The following is a 20,887-nucleotide window of genomic DNA, read 5'->3' as shown; positions in this document are numbered from 1 at the left end:
GTAGCATTGGCTCCATCTCTGCCTCCCACACTGCAGACCAAATGCCTGGAACCCCAACCTTTCATAGTCACAGTCACCTGGAAAGTTGTCTATAATGTGCTTCTGAATCTCCAAGTTGATTCACACAGGACAGTAGCATTGGCTCCATCTCTGCCTCCCACACTGCAGTCCAGGCAGGGAAAAACTGCAAGAGCCACCTGCCAACCCAGGCTCAGCCAGGGCCTTCCTCTCTAAGTGGCAAGACAACTCCCTCTTTTGGAATGACCTGCTCTTGGGTCAAGACTCACAGGGTAAGTCTCAGGGCCAGTGTGTGCTCACCAGGAAGACCTGGCTTGGGAGCCCCAGGCCAGCCAATGGGAAGCCACACCCACGGACTCAGACACAGGAAAACAGAGTAATTTGGGGTTTTTCACCTTGAAAACCACAGACTGAAAGCTAATCTAACCAGGTATGTTTAGAAATTGTTTTGGAACAAGGAGCCCCTAGGATAAGTTGTAGCACCAAAAACCTGCCAAAACCTGGACCTGCAATTAGATCAGAAATAACCTTGTTAACCCATTTTGTTTCCTTTTGTTTTTCAAGTGAATTTTCTCCGCTCACAGAAGATTTTACTACCAGATAATTTCTCCAACATAGATGTGTTAGAAGCAGAAGTGGAAATTCTGGAAATCCCTGAGCTCAGTGAAGCTGTGAGGTTGTACCGAATGAACATGGGTATGTCACCAGGGGAACCTTGGCCTCCCCTTGACATCCTGGGGCAGTCTGGGCTTTAGCCAGAAAAGCCAAAAACAAACATCTTCCCTCCCACAACCACTCTGGGCTTTGGGTGGTAGTGAGAGAAGCGGGTGTTCTGGCTGACTTAGAATCTGAAAAGACAAATTTCAGTCTGAAACCCAGTGTGCCCTCTGTCTGCTCAGTCTTGCCACTGACCTGTAGGTAGCTCAGCCCAGCCTGGGTGGGGAAACTGGGCCAGAGTGTCCAGGGGAGGGAAGTTGGGCCTGAGGCCGGGCTTCCCAAGGTCAGGGGAGGTCTGCCCTCCTTGTGGATGTGTCAAGCAACTGGGAACTTGTAACTAACCCCTACCTGCCACTCCCATCCTTCCTCTTCCAGGCATAGCTGGAGGGCGTGGGAAATTCCCCATAGGACTTCAGTTATCCCCCACACACCCCAGTTCCTTTCTCCCCCCTACTTCAAATCCCTGGCTGCTGTGCCTGTTTCTGCCTGCTCCTGACACTTCCTGACCCTGGTCCAGGCCTTCAAGTTCCCGGCCCAACCTCATTCCAATTTGCTCCTCATATTTTTTATTTGCCTTTCACCATCCCATTTCCCAAATCCTGCATGTCTATGGACGCTACTGTGCATGTTGCAGGAGCTAGCTACCTTAGTGTGGCCTCAGCTGGCATTCTGAGAATATATAGAACTGTCTTGCACATGTGAAGTTTGGCCTGCATGTCACCAGATACTTATTCCATGGGAATCAGACTTTCCCTACTTTTAGGCCAGCTCTCCCAGACTCCTCCCCAGGCAAGTGGAGTCCTATCCTATTTGGGGGTAGTGGCATCCTGCTGCAGGTCTCAGGAGCCTGTCTTGGGATCTTACAACCCACTTCAAAGGGTGTAAGTTCAAACCTCTCCCCCAAAGACTTCTGTTCCTTCAGAGAACATGGGTCAGAGAGATGAGTAGACCGGTGCATGCTGCACAAGAGCTATGTTAAGTTGGAAGGGAAGCATGCCTGTGGACAGGCTCTGTAAGCCATAAAGCAGCCCCCAAACACAAAGCATGTTTTTTGTCTTTTATAAAGCACCATAACTAAGGGAAACAGCTCTTGTAGCCTTGGAGGTAGAGGCGCTCTCAAATCTCAGCTCTGCCCCACCTAGCTTTGGTATTTGGGGCAAGGTTCTTAACTGGCCTCTCAGGACACAGTTTCCTCATCTATGATAAGAGGAGAGTACTACCCCTCTTGTAGGATTGGAGATGACCCATGAAAATCACCTGGCAGCTTGCCACTGGCCCACTGTTGCCACTGGAACAGGGTCCTGTAGACTGTGCATTGTGCCCACTGCAGGAGAACAAGGTTTCACCCATAAGCCCGCAATTCAAATATCCAACCTGAAAGTAGCACTACACAGTGTGTCTCCGGGGAAAATTCTGCCCAAGAGTGATAGGGACTGTGAATCCAGGAAGCCTGTAATGCACATTAGGTTCAATGCTGTGGTTGTCATTCTTTACCCATGGATAATTAGAGCAGAGTTTGGAACTAAGGGAAATTCCTGCAGAGGCTGGGGCCAGATGGCTGTTATTCTGAAATTCAAATGTTAGTGATAACAGCTAATTAATCTACCCCCCATACCCACTCCGCCTCTCAACAAATAGTTTTGACCTCTAAACCTGACTGAATATAAGAAAAACTATACTGATTTCGAGCGGATCCATATTTGGCTGTGCAAGGAAATAAGCTCCCTCAAAGTCTCTTTAGTTACTGATTTAAGGCAGCAGTAGGAAGCAAGACCCAAAGCTTCCAGTACAGTTATGACCATGAGGGATCTAGGAGTCACCCCTTTCTCTCTGGCACAGGTGGCTGTTCCCGGACCTCCTGTCCTCCTCCAAGCCCTGGGAAGGGGGGCCGTGCAGCAGGCCTAGAGTCTGTGAAGCCACTGTACATGATGACCCTGGGTCTGCTTGTCAAGTACCCAGACTCCGCACTAGGACAGCTCCGCATCGAGAGCACTCTGGATGGAAGTAGACTGTACATCACTGGGAACGGGGTCCTCTTCCAGCACGTTAAGTAAGGCCCTCCTCAGAGCACAGCTTGGTCCCACTCAGGCTGAGCTTTACCTTTCTTGAGGAACCAACCTGGGGCCCTGCCCATGAGCCAGACATTGTGTCCTTGGGGACAAAATGATCATTTTAGCCACTCCCACTACCCACACCAGCACCACCAAATTTGGGCCTCGGAGGAGAGGCCTGGTGCCAAGGTATAAGGTTCCCAAGGTTCACAGGTCTCACACTGTTTCATATTTCCATCCTCTGTGATCTATTGCTCTGGTTCTAGCCCGGTGCTAGGTCTGAGGTGACCAGGCCAATCACAACACTTAGGATGCTGGATAGTCCCCCTCCTTCAAAGGTCCTCCCCACAACCCTTGGGAGGCTCACTGACACACAGAAAGAGCCAGGGGTGAGCCCCCCCCAAGAAGCAAGGCAAGGCAGTCTTCCTGGAGGAGGTGATACCTGGCCTCTGCCTTATGGGATGAGCTCAGAATGTTCCCTTTAGTGCAGGGGCATGGATTCTAATCCTGTTTTTTTAATTAATTTAATCAATTCGTTAATTAATTAATTAATTTATGGCTGCGTTGGGTCTTTGTTGCTGTGCACGGGCTTTCTCTAGTTGTGGCGAGAGGGGGCTACTCTTCGTTGCAGTACATGGGCTTCTCATTGCAGTGGCTTCTCTTGTTGTGGAGCACCTGCTCTACGCACGCGGGCCTCAGCAGTTGTGGTGCACGGGCTTCAGTAGTTGTGGCTCGTGGGCTCTAGAGCACAGGCTCAGTAGTTGTGATGCATGGGCTTAGTTGCTCCGCGACATGTGGGATCTTCCCGGAACAGGACTCGAACCCATGTCCCCTGCATTGGCAGGCGGGTTCTTAACCACTGCACCACCAGGGAAGCCCCTAATCCTGTTTTTTTTGGGTTTTTTTAGATATTTGCCATGTATTTCTTCTTAGGTCTTTTTTTTTTAATTAATTAATTAATTAATATATATATATATTTAACATCTTTATTGGGGTATAATTGCTTTACAATGGTGTGTTAGTTTCTGCTTTATAACAAAGTGAATCAGTTATACATATACATATGTTCCCATATCTCTTCCCTCTTGTGTCTCCCTCCCTCCCACCCTCCCTATCCCACCCCTCCAGGCGGTCACAAAGCACCGAGCCGATATCCCTGTGCCATACGGCTGCTTCCCACTAGCTATCTACCTTAAGTTTGTTAGTGTATATGTGTCCATGCCTCTCTCTCGCCCTGTCACAGCTCACCCTTCCCCCTCCCCATATCCTCAAGTCCGTTCTCCAGTAGGTCTGTGTCTTTATTCCTGTCTTACCCCTAGGTTCTTCATGACATTATTTTTTTTTCTTAAATTCCATATATATGTGTTAGCATACGGTATTTGTCTTTTTCTTTCTGACTTACTTCACTCTGTATGTCTTACTTCACTCTGTCTAGGTCTATCCACCTTATTACAAATAGCTCAATTTCGTTTCTTTTTATGCCTGAGTAATATATATTTTTTCTTTTTGGCTGTGTTGGGTCTTCGTTTCTGTGCGAGGGCTTTCTCTAGCGGCGGCAAGCAGGGGCCACTCTTCATCGCAGCGCGCGGGCCTCTCACTATCGCGGCCTCTCTTGTTACGGAGCACAGGCTCCAGATGCGCAGGCTCAGTAGTTGTAGCTCATGGGCCTAGTTGCTCCGCGGCATGTGGGATCTTCCCAGACCAGGGCTCGAACCCGTGTCCCCTGCATTGACAGGCAGATTCTCAACCACTGCGCCACCAGGGAAGCCCCCTAATCCTGTTTTATAGAAAGGTAAACAGGTTCCGAGTAGGGCAACTCTCTTAGGCTCACAAAATACACTGGTACCAAAACTAAAGATAGAAGTGGGTTTTCCTGAGCACCTGGGGAGAGGGTCAGCCAACCCCAAACACTGTCTTACCCCAAAACTGTCATTTGTGGCCCACACCATCCATTTCTCCCGGAGATGTCCCACCCCTGATGTCACAGGGCACAGAGGGCAAAGACAAGTGCCTTTGGAGGTGGGGGGTTTCCTGGGCATACAAGGTATCAGTAATCTCCCAAACCGTGACAGGCTGCCACATAGTGACTGAGATGTCTTGGGCAGATATTTATGGGGGCAAAAATGGAGTGACTGGGCCCTGGCCTGGATTCTGGAACCTGAGACAGGGCTTGGAGGCTTGCAATTAGTCAATTTAGAGGGCTTTGCTGAAATAGGTCAAGCTCAGCTGCAAAAGGGTGAGCCTATGTGTCCAAGTATACCCCCCCTATGAGACGTCATCAGAAACCAGTTAAGGAAATGATGTTAGTGGCCACAGGCTTGAGTTAGTGTAAGGGCAAGACATTCTAGACATGGAAGGTTGACAGGCTGTACTCCCTTGGGGTACAGTGCTGAAGCTCTCTGTGACAGACCTTTCCTCTGGGCAGGAACTGGCTGGGGACTTGCCAGCTGCCCCTGACTGAGACCATTTCTGAGGTGTACGAGCTCTGTGCCTTCCTGGACAAGAGGGACATCACCTATGAGCCAATGAAAGTGGCCCTGAAGACTCATCTGGAGCCGAGGACTCTGGCACCCATGGATGTGCTCAGTAAATAAAGAAGCTTCTCAGTTTGAATTCAACATCAGAGGAGGGTCTAGGGGATCACAGAGGAAAGATAAGGCTGGCTAGAACCAGGAACTGTAGATGGAACAGAAAAGGAAAGCTAGACTAACATCTGTGGGTTTCACCTAAAAGGAAACTTTCCTGTTAGGTTACCCTTCCCCACCCCAAGCCCACAGGTAGCCTCAAGTAGTCCAGGCTGAGCTGTGCAGACTGACCCAGTTGGGGAGCCACATGGGACCCCAAGGGCATGCCTGCTCTGGCTCTGGGAGCCGATGCTATGCCCATTTGGTCCTCGCAGCCATCCAGGGAAGAATGATCCCTGGGTCCATTTAACAAAAAAAGCAGAGGCTCAGGGAGGTAACTTGCTTATATTACTAGATCATGGTCAAGCTGGGATTTAAATCTGAGTCTAAAGCCAGTGTTGTTTCACCAGCTGCCTATAACTGTTTCCTAACAAAAAGTGTTTTAGATCAATTTATGCTATATTACTATCATTCAGCAACATTCAGTACTTATTTGAGCACCTACCATATACCAGGACAGTAGATAACACTAGAGGTACAGAAGAGAGCAAAACAGACCCAGTTTCTCTCTTCATGAGGTTCACAATCTATATACCTCTTGGTTATATCATCTATTTATATACCCTTCATTCATTACAAAGCTCATTAGAAACTGGTTCTTAAGACAGAACAAAGCCTAAATCTAGTCACCCCAGGAAAAGGGTCATGAGTTCATCTTCCCAGAATAAAGCCCCATTCTCCAGACATGCCTCAAGGCTTGGTCTCTATAGAAGTGATAGTGATTTGATGAGACGCTGGCTCTATGATATTTGCCAAACCATAAGCACAAACATACAGAGGGACTCCTAGCTCTGGTCTGAGTGGCCATGTGGAAAATTACACACCCAGCCAGAAACCAGAAGCAGTTAGCAAGGTAGGTAGAAAAGTACATTAGCCAAGCTTTCTTGGGAGAGGTGGGCCAGGGGAAGAACAGCAGTGCCCTTGGGGTTGGTGGCCCTCCCCCAACCCAGAGTCACCAGCTGACCCTCCAAGCTGCTATTGACACCCAGGAAACCATATGGTGAGCCACAGGGAAGGCCTGAGGAGCAGAAAAGGTTGATGTCAGGGATTTCTGCTGCTTCTCAGACTAGGCAACAGAATATGACTGATGAAGATATTGTGTCTTAACATGTAATGGACAAAATGCCTTACCTAATTTCCCTTTTGGCAACGTGATGTGTTCCCTCTCATTGATTTCCTTAGATGAGGAATGGACGGCAGAAATCACTGTGTATTCCCCTCAACAGATCGTCAAAGTTTATGTTGGAAGCCACTGGTATGCAACCACCTTGCAGACCCTGCTGAAGGTACTGCTGGCCTGAGGCTGCCCTCGTCTCCTTTTGGCTTCTGCGGCTGAGAAGATTCTGTCACCTGACCCGTACACAGCCTTCAGCACCTGATTAAAACAAGGACCTTCCCTCTGCTCCATGGCCCAAAGTGCTTTTATTCTATGAGCAGCATTCTGGGAAGGCTTTAGGAGTTTGGGTAGGGATGAGGCCAGTCTGAGGGACCTGGACTGAGCAGGACATAGGGTGAGGTTCCAGATGCCTCAAGAGAGTGGTCTAGGAGCCAGCAAAACTTGAAGCAGAGATGATGTGCTTCTCCCTAGATGCTCTGCTCCTCATTATGGCTCCTTGTGGCCAACAAGATAAGGAGATGGAAATCCCAAAGCCTCTGCTCTAGAATGGTTAGGAAAACAAAGAGAAGGCTGACCTGCCCCTTAATAAGGATGTAGCCCTTTAACAGACTAACAAGAGTCTGGTGTCCAACCCTTTGCAGTATCCAGAACTGCTGTCCAACCCTCAGAGAGTGTACTGGATCACATATGGACAGACCCTGCTGATCCACGGGGATGGCCAAATGTTTCGACACATTCTCAACTTCCTGAGACTTGGAAAACTATTTTTACCATCTGAATTTAAGTGAGTGAAGGAAGGAAATCATATAATGAAACCCCATCCCTCTTCAAGACGGAAATTTGAGTTTGTAGCCTTCAGGGAGATTATATTATTTCCAACATGTGAACTGCTGTTCAAGGCAGCAGCTCTGGAGGCTTATAACCCCACCCACACTCCCACCCCAGATGCCCAGTGCGACATCTTGTCATTTGCAGGGAATGGCCCCTCCTCTGCCAGGAGGTGGAGGAATACCACATCCCATCCCTCTCAGAAGCCCTTATCCAATGTGAGGCATACAAGTAAGGAAACTGCTCCTGACACCATGTTCTAAAGTTTGAACCTTTATATTCCTCTTGGGAATCCTGTCCTAAGTCTCACCTCCCAGTAGGACCTGTTCTCCTTAGAGGTAAGGGGGTGGAACAGGCCCAGGATTGGGCAGGGACCTAAGCAAAACCCTTTAAAGCCCCTTCTCCCCTGCTGTCTAGAGTTAACTCCCAGCCAGAGGGCAGACCTGGTCAATGGACTAGTGGAAGCTTCTGCTTACTAACCAAACCCTCTTGGAGTCTGCAGGTCATGGATCCAGGAGAAAGAATCTGGAAATGAAGTTTTTCCCATCAGAAGGCTGCATGTGGTGACAGAAGGGCCAGGGTCACTGGTGGAGTTCAGTAGAGATGCCAAAGAAGTAAGTCCCAGCATTCTTTGGTTTGGTGTTATCCTGAAAGAGCACCAGCACAGGGCTCAGAGGGCAGACCGCTACTGAGGGGTATGGCAAATTGAAAGAGCCGGGCCTACATGGCTCCTGGCACAGTGACTGGTTTCTGAACCTGGAGGGAGACACTAGGAAATGCTGGCTGCCTGTGGCCTGGGATGCTGATATGTCCCTTTGGTGTGTGAAAGGACCCTGGGCTGGTACCACCCCCACTCAGACTGAGCAAATATCAAATGTAAGACCCATGTGGGGGATGGGATTGTTCTGGGTAAGCAAGTGAAGTCTTAGAGACCCAGCTTATGAGATCTTGGGTAAGGCTTCGATGTGGAAGCACAAAATGCCCAGAGCTGCTGTGCCCTCCCTCTCCAGACCACAGCTTGCATACCTATGGAGTTCCAAGACTGCAGTGACAGGACTCCACGGAACAAGGCCAAGGGGACCCTGGCCAGGTCCAGCCAGATAGAGGAGGCTGAGCAGTACTTCCGGACAATCCAGGTGTCCCTATGCCGAGGTGCCAAGAGGGCGGGTAATCCCAGCACATACTCACACTGTCCTGGTCTATGTGCCAACCCTAGACACTGGGGGGCCCACCCTGAGAGTCCTCCCAAGAAGAAGTGTACCACAGTCAACCTCACACAGAAATCTGAAAGCAAAGACCCTCCTGTCACCCCCATGCAAAAACTCATCTCCCTGGTAAGGGAATGGGACATGGTCAATTGCAAACAATGGGAATTCCAGCCACTGCCAGGCCCCCCGAGCAGCTCTTTGGAGGAAGCCACCCTGAAGCTCCCCTCAGGAGGTGAGGCTGTTTCCCAGCCCAGCACCTCAGCTTCCTGGAAAGGCCATTACACAGCCTCAGAGAAGGACCCAGGCCCACAGGCAGGGGCTGGAGCTGGAACCAAAGACAAGGAGCCAGAGCCAACCTTTAAGCCATACTTCCCCATGAAAAGAGCTGTCACCTTGAAGGACTGGGGCAAGCAGAGCCCAAAGGAGAGAGGTGAGTCCTGTCCCATCCTTGACCTAATTCTCATTTACAACAGAGAAGGCAAACCTTGGCCAAGACCACAGAGCGAGTCAGTGATTAAGGGGGACTAGAGCTCTGCACTCACTGATGCCAAGCAGAAGACCCAGAAATGACAGGCACACTGGCATGACTTGGAGGCTTGAGAAACTACTTGAGGCATATGGGAGGAAGTGCCTATAAAGTGATAGGAGCACAGAGAAGGGTTGGGGGCTGAGGAGTCAGCAGGGGAAAGAAGGAGAAGCCTTGGGTGCTTGAGGAAACACAAATCATGCGTCTAGCAGCTGGAGACCAGGCTTCACATGAAGTGATAAAGAGATAAGGCTGAAGACATAAGGAAATCAGGACAGGTCTTGTGGGTCAGGTTCAGGACCTAGCAGTTTGTTCTGATCCTAAGGGGAGCGGACAGCCACTGAAGCATTCTAAATAAGGAAGCAAGCAGTCAGGTGTGCATTTAGAAAGTTTGTTCCAGGGCAGAGGAAATGCAGCAGCAGGAGGATACGTGTTAGAAATGCCAAGATCATTCTAGATGAAACAAGTGAGGCAGTTGGAAGAAGCAGGAAAGTATCAGGCCAAGGAGGGGGCAGGTTTCTGGTTTGGGTGATTGCAAGGGGGTGGATGGTTACTGAGGTAGGAAGGACAAGAGAAGTAGGACTTGGGGAAGATGACACATTGCATGTGAGGTACTGATGGACATCCAAGGGGAGAAGTCCAGAAGACAGGAGGGTATATGGGGACTGGGCTGAATAGACAGGTGTGTGTGTGGTGGGGAAGTGTGGAGCAGCCCAGGGAAGTGAGCTGAGAACTGCTATGACGGACTGTTTCCTCTGCTCCTTCAAAGTCCTTCCTACAGTATTCTGTCATTTTCCCTTTTAGTGGCTCAGGCCCTGCTTGGAGGGGTCTCCTTGGGCCCCACCTGTGAGCCCCAAGTTGGTTTCTCAAGCATATTTTTTTAAATTTATTTTTGGCTGCGCTGGTCTTTGTTGCTGCACACGAGCTTTCTCTAGTCGTGGCAAGCTGGGGCTACTCTTAATTGCAGTGTGCAGGCTTTCTCATTGTGGTGGCTTCTCTTGTTGTGGAGCATGGGCTCTAGGACCATGGGCTTCAGGAGTTGCAGCACGCGGGCTCAGTAGTTGTGGCTTGAGGGCTCTAGAGCACAGACTCAGTAGTTGTGGCGCACAGGCTTAGCTGCTCCGCAGCATGTGGGATCTTCCCGGAACAGGGATCGAACCCATGTCCCCTGCATGCGCAGGCGGATTCTTTTCTTTTTTTTAATAAATTTATTTATTTATTTTTGGCTGCGTTGGGTCTTTGTTACTGTGCACGGGCTTTCTCTAGTTGTAGCGAGCGGGGGCTACTCTTCATTGCAGTGGCTGGGCTTATTGCGGTGGCTTCTGTTGTTGCGGAGTACGGGCTCTAGGTACGTGGGCTTCAGTAGTTGTGGCTCGAGGGCTCTAGAGCGCAGGCGCAGTAGTTGTGGCACGCGGGCTTAGTTGCTCTGCGGCACATGGGATCTTCCCGGAGCAGGAATCAAACCTGTGTCCCCTGCATTGGCAGGCAGATTCTTAACCACTGTGCCACCAGGGAAGTCCCTCAAGCGTATTCGTCAGAATGGATATGCATCAGCAACTCCCCACAAAAGCTCCTCTCATAATTTTACTAAGATTTCCAGTCCCCAGCTGGGTTATTATCAGCTCTATTTACTACCAGTCCTAGTTCAACAAAGGATTTGGAAGTTTCCTTGGAGTTCTGAAATTCAGGATTTGGCTTGCAGTGATTCAAGGGCAATGTAGAGAGGAGAGCCAGAACATGCCCCTGCCAGCCCAGGGTACCACTTCTGAGAAGCTGGAGGCAAAGGCTCGTGACTGACTGTACTGGTCTGTTGCCAGAGGTCTCCTCCCTGCTTGGGCTCTGAGGTGGCTTAAGGAGAGCCCTCTCCCCGTGTTGTTTTCACAGAAAGTCCTGCCCCTGAGCAGTCTGTGCCTGAGGCCAGTGAGGTGGACAGCAAAGGGGTCATCCTCAAAGTGACCCACCCCCCCGTGGTGGGTAGTGATGGCTCCTGCATGTTCTTTGAGGACAGCATCATCTATACCACACAGATGGACAACCTCACACACATGCCACCCACAGCCAGCCCCCAGCCCCGAGGTAAGGCTCTGGAGCCATGCCTGGCCCTGCACTTCCTTGCGGAGATGCCTGAGCCCTCACCCAGGGTACTTCAGGGATACAGTCTCCCTTGGAAGCCCTACACCTCTCCCTTACTCCGGGCTGGCTCTAAGGCTCTAGCCGTGGCAGATGTGGCCACATCCACTCTCTCCTCCACAGAGGTGACTTTCCTGAGTTTCTCTCTGTCCTGGGAAGAGATGTTTTACGCACAGAAATGTCACTGCTTCCTGACTGACATCATTCTGGATTCCATCAGGCAAAAGGACCCCAAAGCCATCACAGCCAAGGTGGTCTCCCTGGCCAACCGGCTGTGGGTATGTGTGATAGGCCTCAGGCCTTGTTCCTTCTCCACTTTCCCTTGCCTCCACAGTAAGTAGGCAAGGCAAGAGGAAGCAAGCCAAGATACAGGGTCAGGGGAGTAAGGGGAAGAGATCAGGGGCAGAAGGGCAGGGACAGGGAGACAGGGCAGCAGCATCTGGGCCAAGCCTTGGCCAAGAGGCAGTTTGAAATGATAGTATCCTCTGACCTCTGCAGCTCCTGCAGGCCCAGGGAAGCCCCTGCTCTGCATCCCACTCTGAGGGGCTGGGAGCAAACGTGTGTCACACTGCTGCCCCCAGCCCTGCCTGACTGTGGGCTCTTCTGGCAGACTCTGAACATCAGCCCCAAGCAGTTTGTGGTGGACTTGCTGGCCATCACTGGCTTCAAGGATGACCGGTACACCCAGGAACATCTGTACAGCTGGGTGGAGGTGAGGGCTTCCTGCACCCCACTGGGAATGGCGACCCTCCAGATTCCTCAGATGGACACTGTCTTGCTGCATGAGGGCCAGGCCAGTGCTGCCCAGAAGGCAAGACAGGCAACTAGACCTCTAGTCTCTGGTCCCAGGGAGGGAGGAACAATGGATGAAATTAACCTGTCTAGAGTGGTCAAAAAGCAGTATTCAGGCCACTGGTTTTTGTAGTTTTCCTCCCATTTTACCAATTTAGCCTTCATCACTAACAACCCTGACTATACTCAGGGAAGCACATTCTACGAGCTCAAGGTTTTGGGGTGCTGAAATCCGAGAAACTACTGGGAGTCAGATAGATGTTTTCAATGACTGATACCAACTTCACCTACTCAGCCATGATGTCAGTACTTCTCTACATTCCTTTTACACTTAAGCTGCTTTAAAGCAGTTTTTACAAAGAAAAGGAAAATGTTCAATAAGGGCAAAGGAATGACTCAGGTTTTTTGTTTTTTGATTCCTTAAAATAATTTTAGGATTCACATTTTTATTTTAACATTGTAGGTGAAAAAGATTTAGCTAATTTTTCATTAATCTGGCATTTCTGTAATCAAGTACATTACTATAACATCTTTCACTATAAACACAAAAGTGCCAAGTTACTATCCTCTGTCTAGTCTATTCAGTGGAAAGTGAAATCAGCATCTACGACTAGAAAGTGGAAAACCAGTGGCAGGAAACATGCACTTTTGGCCCTTTATTCATTCTGTTGTGTTCCCTGGTAGCCACTCGAAACCACAGGTCTGTGAGACGCCTTTAGGCAGAAGTGAGCTCAACAGCATCAAGTAGCCTTGCCTTGACCCTGCCCCCACCCAGATAGGAGGACCCCATCCACATAGCCAGGAAGTCAGGAATAAGACCAGCCTTTTCCTTCCAGCTCACGCTGCCTTTTGCCAGGAAATATGGCCGCTGTGTGGACCTGCTCATCCAGAGGGGCCTGTCAAGGTCTGTCTCTTACTCTCTCCTGAGCAAGTACTTACAAGATGGCTAAGGTGCCCAGAGAAGCTGCCCCACAAACACCCCATCCCATCGCCAAGGTTCATTTTAACCGGGGATGTCCCCAGAATGTGTGTGCCCGTCCAAGGGTGTGTTAGTTTATTTTTTATTATAAACAAAGAATAAATCACAAGTCAAGGGTCTGGACTCAGTCTCTGAGACACCAAAGACCTTACAACCAGTGAAATAATCTTAAACTGAAATCTATTCAAAAAGCTTTGAATCAATATAACCAAACTGACCCAGGAAAGAAGGGCCTGGGCCTAGGGAGCCAGGGCAGGCAAGAGTAAGAGTCCAACAGGGATGAGCTTGGCTTTGAGACCAGGGGTTGGGAAGCAGTGGCTAGGAACCCACCTGTATTCCTACTGAGGGGTGGGGCAGCCCAGTCACTAGATGTCCCACCAGCCTACAGCATAGAAACAAACACCCACCCTCTGTTCTGGGTGGGAACAACTGGGGTGGGAGCTGGAGATGGGGAGAGAAAAAGGGGACATGAGGCCAGGGGCCCAGAATCAGGGTGCTCATTTAGGCTCTGCAACCAGCATCCCCTGGAGAGGTCCCTGCTGATCTGTCCAATGACACAGACATCAGAAAGGGTAGTCGACAGGGCTGTGCATGTGGGCTGGAAGCGACCCAGGTGCCATCCATGGCCTGGTCATAGCAGATCTTGAGAGAGGTGATGTTCCTTGGATCTAGCAACTCCTGGATCCACGGCCCACCTTCAAGCCCAGGCTCAGACCTGTGGTGCAAAGCTAGGCACGAACATGTATGTCCCTGGCTCGGGGTCCAGGTGGGGTCTCTGAGGAATGGCTCTGACCTACCACCCCCATTTCCACCTAAAAGCAAGGCAGCCATAGGCCCAGGCAGGGCTGAGAAAGGGCTGGTGGGTATAAGGCTAAATGGAACTCACATAGGACAAGTCCTCCAGGCCCCTGCCCAGGGCCTGCCCTGACACACAGCTGCTGTCCGAGCCACTGGAGCCACTGGCTGACGGGCACTGGGAGGAGACCTCTGAGTCCTCAGGAACTAATAAGGGAGACTGGGTGAGCTGTCAGCAGAGGAGGCCCAGACCTCAAGCCATGCCCTCCTGCCTCTGGCCAAGCCCAGACCTACTCAAAGATGGCTGGCTGCCCAGCTCAGCTTCAGTCTCCAGTACTGCTTCCTCTGGGAAGCCGGTGGAATACAGAGGCCAGCGGAAGCCCAGAACAGCTGGGTCTCTGTACAGATGCAGGTTGAGGGACCCCAGTACAGAGCAAGAAGCAGGATCTCCAGAAAGGGAGCTTGAGGCCCCCAGGTAAGGGCTGTCATAGTCAAATGGGGCCACAGCAATGGAGGCCCTAGAGCGAACTTCTGTATGAGAAAGAGGGTCAGGTTGGGACAGGCCAGAGCCCAGGTGGGCCAAGGTCCTGAGGTGAGCGCAGGCTAGGGCTGACAGAGGTCCATGTTGCCACCTGTGCAGCTCTCCTCACCCCAACCCCCTGCAGCCTGCCTGCTACCTTGGCACTTCAGGATATAGTTGACGGTGCGGTCGTTGATAGCTTCTTTGCTGGGGGCGATGTCCTGGAAGGCCTTGTTCCCCACACCCAAGGACACCATCTCAGCCATGCGCACCTCTGGGTGGAGAGTGGACATCTGGACATGAGTCCAGCCCTTTATCACTCTTTCCCCTTATATTAGTCTCTCCTGTACACCCACAGCCTGCAGATTGTCCTGTGCACTGAGCCCTTCCCAACAATCCCATGAGGTGTCATAATTCTCTTCTTAAAGATGAGGCCTCTGACACTCAGAGGTTAATACTGTGTGCACAGTCTGAGACTGACTGCAGGACTGCCTGACTTTGGAGTTCTTTCCCCTGTGCTGGCTGCTGCTGAGGGACTTTTCCACCCTCTCAAGTATTTCCAGGTCCCTAGGCCCTCCTTGGGGCCCCTCTGGGACAATGTAAGCTCTCCAAGGAGGGGAGTGTGGGGTGAAATGGGGCAGGGACCCACCCTTGTTGTGGACAGCCTGCCTCCAGAGCAGGCGGGAGATGTCAGCTGTCCAAGCCTGCTTCGTGGCCAAGCTGGCAGCTTGTAGCACAAAGGTGTCCCTGGCCTTGCGACGGCGAAACCAGACCTCAAAGCGCAGGTTGCTATCCCCAGAGCACTCAGTGAGGCCAAGGTCTGCCATCTGTGTGGCCAGGAAAGGAGCTTAGTGAGGCACTGGGGGTGCAGGGAGCAGAGGGAGGGGTTGGGTGGGCCTACCTTGAAGGAGCGCTTGTAGGCAAATGTGTCGATGCCTTTGGGTCCTCGGCGAGGCTTGCTGAAAAGCAACAGCTCCTCAAAGAGGAAAACACGACGCAGGGACTTGTGGCGCCCAAAGCACACCGTGAACTCATCCTGTCGGACCAACTGCCCCTGTTCCTTGAGGTTGACCTGCCAAGTTGGGGCCCAGTGGGTTCCCAGCCTCTTCTAACCCCCTCCCTTCACACCCACTGCCCCTGCCCACCACAGCCTGCGATGACTCACGTCACAGCCCTGGATGGCATCCATGGCTAGCAAGTCATTGCCGTGTCGCAGCTGGAAGCGCACGAGGCTCTGGGCAGCCCGCAGGGCACTCAGCTCTGGCACGGTTCCCCCGCAGGCCCGTACCAGCTCTTGCAGCAGCAGTGTGTACTTGCTCATGCGCTGGATGGGCTTCAGCAGATAGGAGGCCAAGTCCAAGTGGTCCCCCAGTGCTTGCTGCTTGTCCTGCCAGGTGCGTCAGAGACCGTCAGGGAGCTTCAGGTTACCTGCTCCATCCCCCCTTCCACTAGTCTCAGGCTCACCTACCCTGAAAAAGATGTGACCGTAGCTGGTCATCAGGGCATCGGAGCATGGTTTATTCTTGCTGTAGAGTGCGTACATCCCAAACTGCACCCTCTGCAAAGATACACAGCTTGCTCTGGTGCAAATGGGCCAGCATCCAAGGGGGCCAAACCACTCTCAGTTTGGGAGGATCAAAATGCCTAAAGGTCCCAAGGAGGCCTCCCCACACAGAGCCAATGTGCTCTGCTTTGAATGACGGGTGATCTGGCAAGAGACACTGTGTGGAGAGGGGCTTGCCCTCAGGCCCTCTGGGGAAGAAGTCCCGCATACAGCTTTGCTGCTCCCACAGCTCTGAGGGCAGTGCTCTAATCTCACCTCACCTCAGACTACACCTTCCCTTGCTCACTACACTATGCTACACTGACTTCTCTCTTCCTTGACCACTGGGCCTCTTTCCTGCCCAGGGCTTTGCACTTGATCTTTCCTCTGGGTGGAATGCTCTGACTGCAGCCCCTCCCTCTGGCCTTAGCTCAAACATCAGCTCCTCTAAGCGGCCTCTCTAATTGCTCTCTCTAAAGAGGATACCTCTGCCTTGCTGCTAACTCACAATCACCTATCTATCCCATTTTTCCCCCCTAACCTCAACTATAACATGGAATTATTTTTTTTACTTTTATGTCTCCTCTGCTAAACTAAGAGCACCCTGAAAAACGGACCGGTTGGTCCTGGTCATAGCTGTACCCATCACAGGGCCTGACCCCAAGCACGTGCCCAGTAGCTCTCTGTTGAATGTGGCAGAATCAGCCAGGGCCTGTACGGCCTGAGGAGCTTACATGGCGCAGGAAAGCATAGGCCACCCGGGGTGGGTGCTGGGTACAGGCCTCCAGCTCACGCAAGAAGAAATGGCGGTGGAAGTCCCGCAGCTTCTCCAGGTTGCCAAAGAGGTGGGCGCGCTGGCCACGGAGGCCCTGGGGCACATCAGGGCGATCCAGCTCGGGGAAGTAGTTCTCCATGGTATAGTCAAGAGCACGGACATACTCCCGCTCTGTAGCCACCATCTCCGCCAGCACCAGATGGAGTCTACCAGGTAGGTGGAATCAGGACCCAAGACATCTGCCCTGCCACACTGCCCTCCCCGCCCTGCTCACTGCCTACCTGTTGGGACTCCTGGGTTCAGAGCCACCTGGCGGAGGCATGGTGGGGCATGACCCTGACTGGGCACCAACTCCAGCCTCTGGTCTGTGGCAGGCAGCCACAATGGCCTCATGGTGGCAGTGGTGGGCAGATTCTCTGAGACTCAGTCCCAGATTCCGATCAAGGCTGTATGCCTTCCTCAGGGGAGGGGAAGGAGGTACAGCCAGTACCCGGCTGACACACAAGCTAGCTGTGCTACCTGTCAGTGATGGCTTCACAGCAGCTTCCGACTTCTGGTCCAGGGCCAGCCAGGTGTCCTGGCACCGCGCCCAGGCCCAGCGGCACTCCTGGCGGATACCCTCAGATCCCAGCCCTGTGGCTAGAGCCCACATCTTTCGGAAGTGGGCAGGAGGCAAGTCAGGATGCTTGGTCCAATGCAACTGCAGCCGTTGCAGCACAACCCCTGGGCGTTCCTGTTCCAGCTCTGCCAACACCCGCTGCCCCTCCTCAGCCCACATCAAGGCCTGCAACACCAAAGCCAGATAGGCATTGAGGAAGGATCCCACCAAGACTGCTGAGCCTTCTCCTCTACCTCCCCCCATCCCCACAGAATGTTGGCCCCAGGCTGCATCCTCAGTGGTAGGATTTTGGGGTCAGACTGAAGACAAGAAAAGAAAACAGGCAAGGTATACAACGAAGCCCAAGCCGTCGTAGAGCCGAGCAGCCGCCCCTCTGGCTTCACTGACCGCCTGGAGCCAGGGGTGGGACCCCTCACCCACCTGCCTGAAGAGCTGCAACAGCCTCTCAGCATCCGCCAGCCGCTGCCGCCGCTGGGCTAAAGCCCTACAGAAGTCAGTCAGCTGGGCTTGCAGGGTCAGAAAGCGGGCCCCAGCGGGGCCCAGTTCAGCCGCATCCCAGCCAACCAGTGGCTGCAGAAGTTTCTCTCCTCGCCTGACCTGCTCCTGGAGACAGAGACTGGGCTCACCAAGCCCGGGCCTGGTAGTGCAGCCCGCGAGCCCTGGTCTTTTCCACAGATGTCTACATGTCCTCATCAGTCACTTCTGTGAAGACCTTCCCTCCACCCCCAACCCATTCCCCTCTCTCTCCGTGCTCAATGAACAAGTAACTAAACTCACCTGGGCAATTCGGTCCAGGTCTCCAAAAGGGCCTTGGGCCTGAAGCAGCATGTCCAATGAGGGTTCCCTTGGCTCCTCAAGTGCTGGCCAACCCACCTGCTGTAGCCACACTTCAATCTGGAGGAGTACAAAGAAAGAAAAGAGAGCTGCTGTGGGGTGGGGGTGATGCTTGAGACGAAAGGTGACGCCCACCTGGGCAGATAGTTCTCACCTGGTGCAGCTCGCCCTCCTGGGCCTCCAGCATCTGGACCAACTCCAGTGCTTGTACTCGCTGGTTACTCTGCAGGGTCAGTTGGTGCAGCAATCCATCCACACGACCATACAGCTCCTCAACCTCGTCCACTGCAGGCCTGGTGCATGGTACATGTCTTAGCGCCCCTGCTGAGTGCCTAGCTCCACTCCACCCTGTCCTAGGACCACAATCCTGGCTGGTTCTGAGCCAGCCACTGAGTCCTTGGCATGGGATATGGTGGGCTGGGGTAAGATTTGGGCTTGCACCTACCTGTAGTCTGGGCTCAGGGTCACCTCTGGAACCTCCTGCTTCAGCCATGCCAGCTCCAAGGCTCCCTGGCACTGTAGCCATGCCAACTGAGGTGAGTCTAGCACATGCTGCATCAGGACCCGTGCCTGCTGCAGCAGCCGACCGACTTCCTGTGATTAAGGGCAACAGGCAGTGGAAGTGTGCATGGGAGAAGAGGAAGAAGATAGGGAGCATTGAGGGAGGTGCTGAAAGGAGACACTCACCCCAGACTCCATGGGCTGGGGCACAGCCTTCATGCTCTCAATGGCCCCCTGGAGCAGGGCACAAAGCACCTGGCAGCTCTGCTGTAGGGTTTCCAGACGCTGTGAGCAGAGGCAGGCATGACCAGGGCAGTGCACAGTGCTAGTCCCAGGCATCTTGGATCCCAGGCCACTGCACTGCTCAAGCCAGCCCAGGGGAGCCTCCTCTGCTGGCCAGATTGCCTGCCTACCCACCCTATGCCCCACCCAGTGCACTGACCATCCGGAAGCCCAGCCAGGCCTGGTGGCAGTAAGGCAGGCCTCCTCCTAGTGAAGTGGGCAACCCCGAGGTGGAGATGTGGGTCAGCAGGCTCTGATCAGAGGACAGCTGCTCTAACTGCAGAAAAAGAAGATGTAGTGGACTCAGGCCTGGTGGGGAAGTGCCCCACCTCCACCCTGGCCAAATGGCTCAGTCCCTACCTGCAGCCCTGAAGGCACCTCCTGAGGCATCTTTCCTATTAGCAGCACCTGGTGCACCGACCCTGGGGCTGCTTCCTGCAAGGAATCTGAGCTCAGCCCTGCTCCTAACCCTATAAAAAGGGTTGTGGGGGGGAAGAGGAGAGCTATAATCCTGTACTCACTTGCAGCTGGCTGAGCCCCCAGAAGAGGGAAGAGATTGGGGAACAAATTCGGGCGTCCACTAACACGGTCAGTCCCAGGGCCTGTACTTTGGGCCTAAAGGAGCAGGCTTTGGTTCAGTATCTGTTTCCACAACCCTGCCATCCCCTTGCTCAGGTTCTGTCCCCCAACCTCCACCCCGCAACCTGGGGATGCTTCGCAGGTAGAGCAGGAGGCGGATGAGTTCATGGCTGCTGCACTTGGGGTGAAGCCAGGCCGGGTTATGGGCACTCAGAAGCAGCACTGCCCTGCCTTCTACATCCCGAGTGCCTGTGCAGAGAAGGCAGTGAACACCTGCGCAATCAAGTCACCCCACCTCTTCTGCCTCTAGTGTCTCCCAGTTACCTGGCAGGGCAGCCAGGCCACTGGCAAGCAGCTCCCAGGCGAGGTCTTGGGCCAGGAGGCAGTCAGTGGACTTAAGGAGCCTGGATCCGTTGGGGTCTTGGGAAGGAAAATGGCTTGGGTTTACATTGGGCCATTTACCCAGAGACCCCTACGTGAACTTGGGCTTTAGCCTGAGTAGAGTCAGAGGCCTCCCCACATCCAGGTACCCTCACTCCCTTCCAAGACTTTCCTTCCTTACCTGCCTCCAGTAGCTCTGATGATGTCTCAGATAAAAGATCCCCGAGGTTCACAGGGTCACTGTCCAACCCTTCAGGGTCCAAGCGGATTGGCATTGCCCTGCCTGAAACTGAGTCCCCTGCCAAGCCTCCTCCTTGGCTGTCATTCTCACCCTGTGCCAGACTAAGGTGGGAGAACATTGGGCATAGGAGGATCTCCATTCCAGAGGAGGCTGGTTCCTCCCGCTGGACTAAGGAACCTCCTAATATACCCCTCTGGCCATCCCCCGACCCATCTGCAACCTTCTGTCCTGGAGTTGACTGAAGCTCACTAGGCAGAGGGCTGCCCTGTAGCCCTTCCCCCTGGGCTGCCCCTGCTGGTGGGCTCGGAGGATTGGGGTCCTGCATCTGGAGAGCAGCTTCCCCCTCATCCCAGGCATCTCTGAAACTGCACACAGCAAACCTCCAGTCGGTGGGGTGGCCCTGGGAGGCTGACGACTCATCCCCCTCCTCCAGGGGCCCTTCCATCACCCCTTCCTTAAGGGTGGGCCTACTCCCGGCAAGTGGCAGAGGAGCTAAGCCCTCGGTGTGAACTGAGGCCTCAGCTCATCCAGGAAACAGGTTGAAGATGGTCGGGTAGGGCTGAGCAGGCGATGCAGGTAGAAGGCACTAGGCCGTAGGAGGTGCCAGTCTTGGTGCTCGGCTGTGCCAGTCTTGGTGCTCGGCTCAGGGAGCGCAGTCAGTGCCGCAGTTCAGGCCTGAGGAGCGGGGAGAAGAGCCGGTGTCTCTCCCTCCAGCTCACGGCTCGCGGTTCCACGCTCACTTGGGCCTTCGCCGGGAGCGCCCCAAG

General features: G+C 53.0%; 2 protein-coding genes across 2 annotated transcripts in view; one reads left to right on the top strand and one right to left on the bottom strand.

The window, feature by feature from the left end:
• Positions 1–13,485, top strand: part of KCTD19 (potassium channel tetramerization domain containing 19) — a 32,644-nt gene extending 19,159 nt beyond the window's left edge. The window contains exons 5-16 of the mRNA XM_060000858.1: positions 583–714; positions 2,575–2,785; positions 5,212–5,372; positions 6,653–6,756; positions 7,229–7,371; positions 7,563–7,646; positions 7,918–8,029; positions 8,426–9,053; positions 11,034–11,225; positions 11,403–11,557; positions 11,890–11,991; positions 12,908–13,485. Coding sequence (XP_059856841.1) covers positions 583–714; positions 2,575–2,785; positions 5,212–5,372; positions 6,653–6,756; positions 7,229–7,371; positions 7,563–7,646; positions 7,918–8,029; positions 8,426–9,053; positions 11,034–11,225; positions 11,403–11,557; positions 11,890–11,991; positions 12,908–13,021 — 2,138 coding nt within the window. The 3' untranslated portion in view covers positions 13,022–13,485. The remainder of the gene's footprint in view (positions 1–582; positions 715–2,574; positions 2,786–5,211; positions 5,373–6,652; positions 6,757–7,228; positions 7,372–7,562; positions 7,647–7,917; positions 8,030–8,425; positions 9,054–11,033; positions 11,226–11,402; positions 11,558–11,889; positions 11,992–12,907) is intronic.
• Positions 13,486–13,921: 436 nt separating this feature from the next.
• Positions 13,922–20,565, bottom strand: PLEKHG4 (pleckstrin homology and RhoGEF domain containing G4). The gene is made up of 20 exons (XM_059999293.1): positions 20,061–20,565; positions 19,823–19,918; positions 19,624–19,747; positions 19,441–19,534; positions 19,280–19,354; positions 19,080–19,196; positions 18,824–18,922; positions 18,582–18,730; positions 18,291–18,429; positions 18,080–18,196; positions 17,723–17,905; positions 16,965–17,467; positions 16,643–16,889; positions 15,834–15,923; positions 15,531–15,752; positions 15,267–15,437; positions 15,015–15,192; positions 14,523–14,639; positions 14,140–14,376; positions 13,922–14,052 (listed from the first exon to the last, which is right to left on the bottom strand). Exons 1-20 carry the CDS (start codon positions 20,563–20,565, stop codon positions 13,922–13,924), a joined length of 3,594 nt encoding a protein of 1,197 aa, XP_059855276.1.
• Between the last annotated feature and the right edge of the window lie 322 nt (positions 20,566–20,887).

This window comes from Delphinus delphis, chromosome 20 (genome assembly GCF_949987515.2).
Source record: "Delphinus delphis chromosome 20, mDelDel1.2, whole genome shotgun sequence".
In the NCBI taxonomy this organism is placed as follows: Eukaryota; Metazoa; Chordata; class Mammalia; order Artiodactyla; family Delphinidae; genus Delphinus; species Delphinus delphis.
Note: the sequence above shows the minus strand (reverse complement) of the source record. Positions and strands in the feature narration are given on the sequence as shown.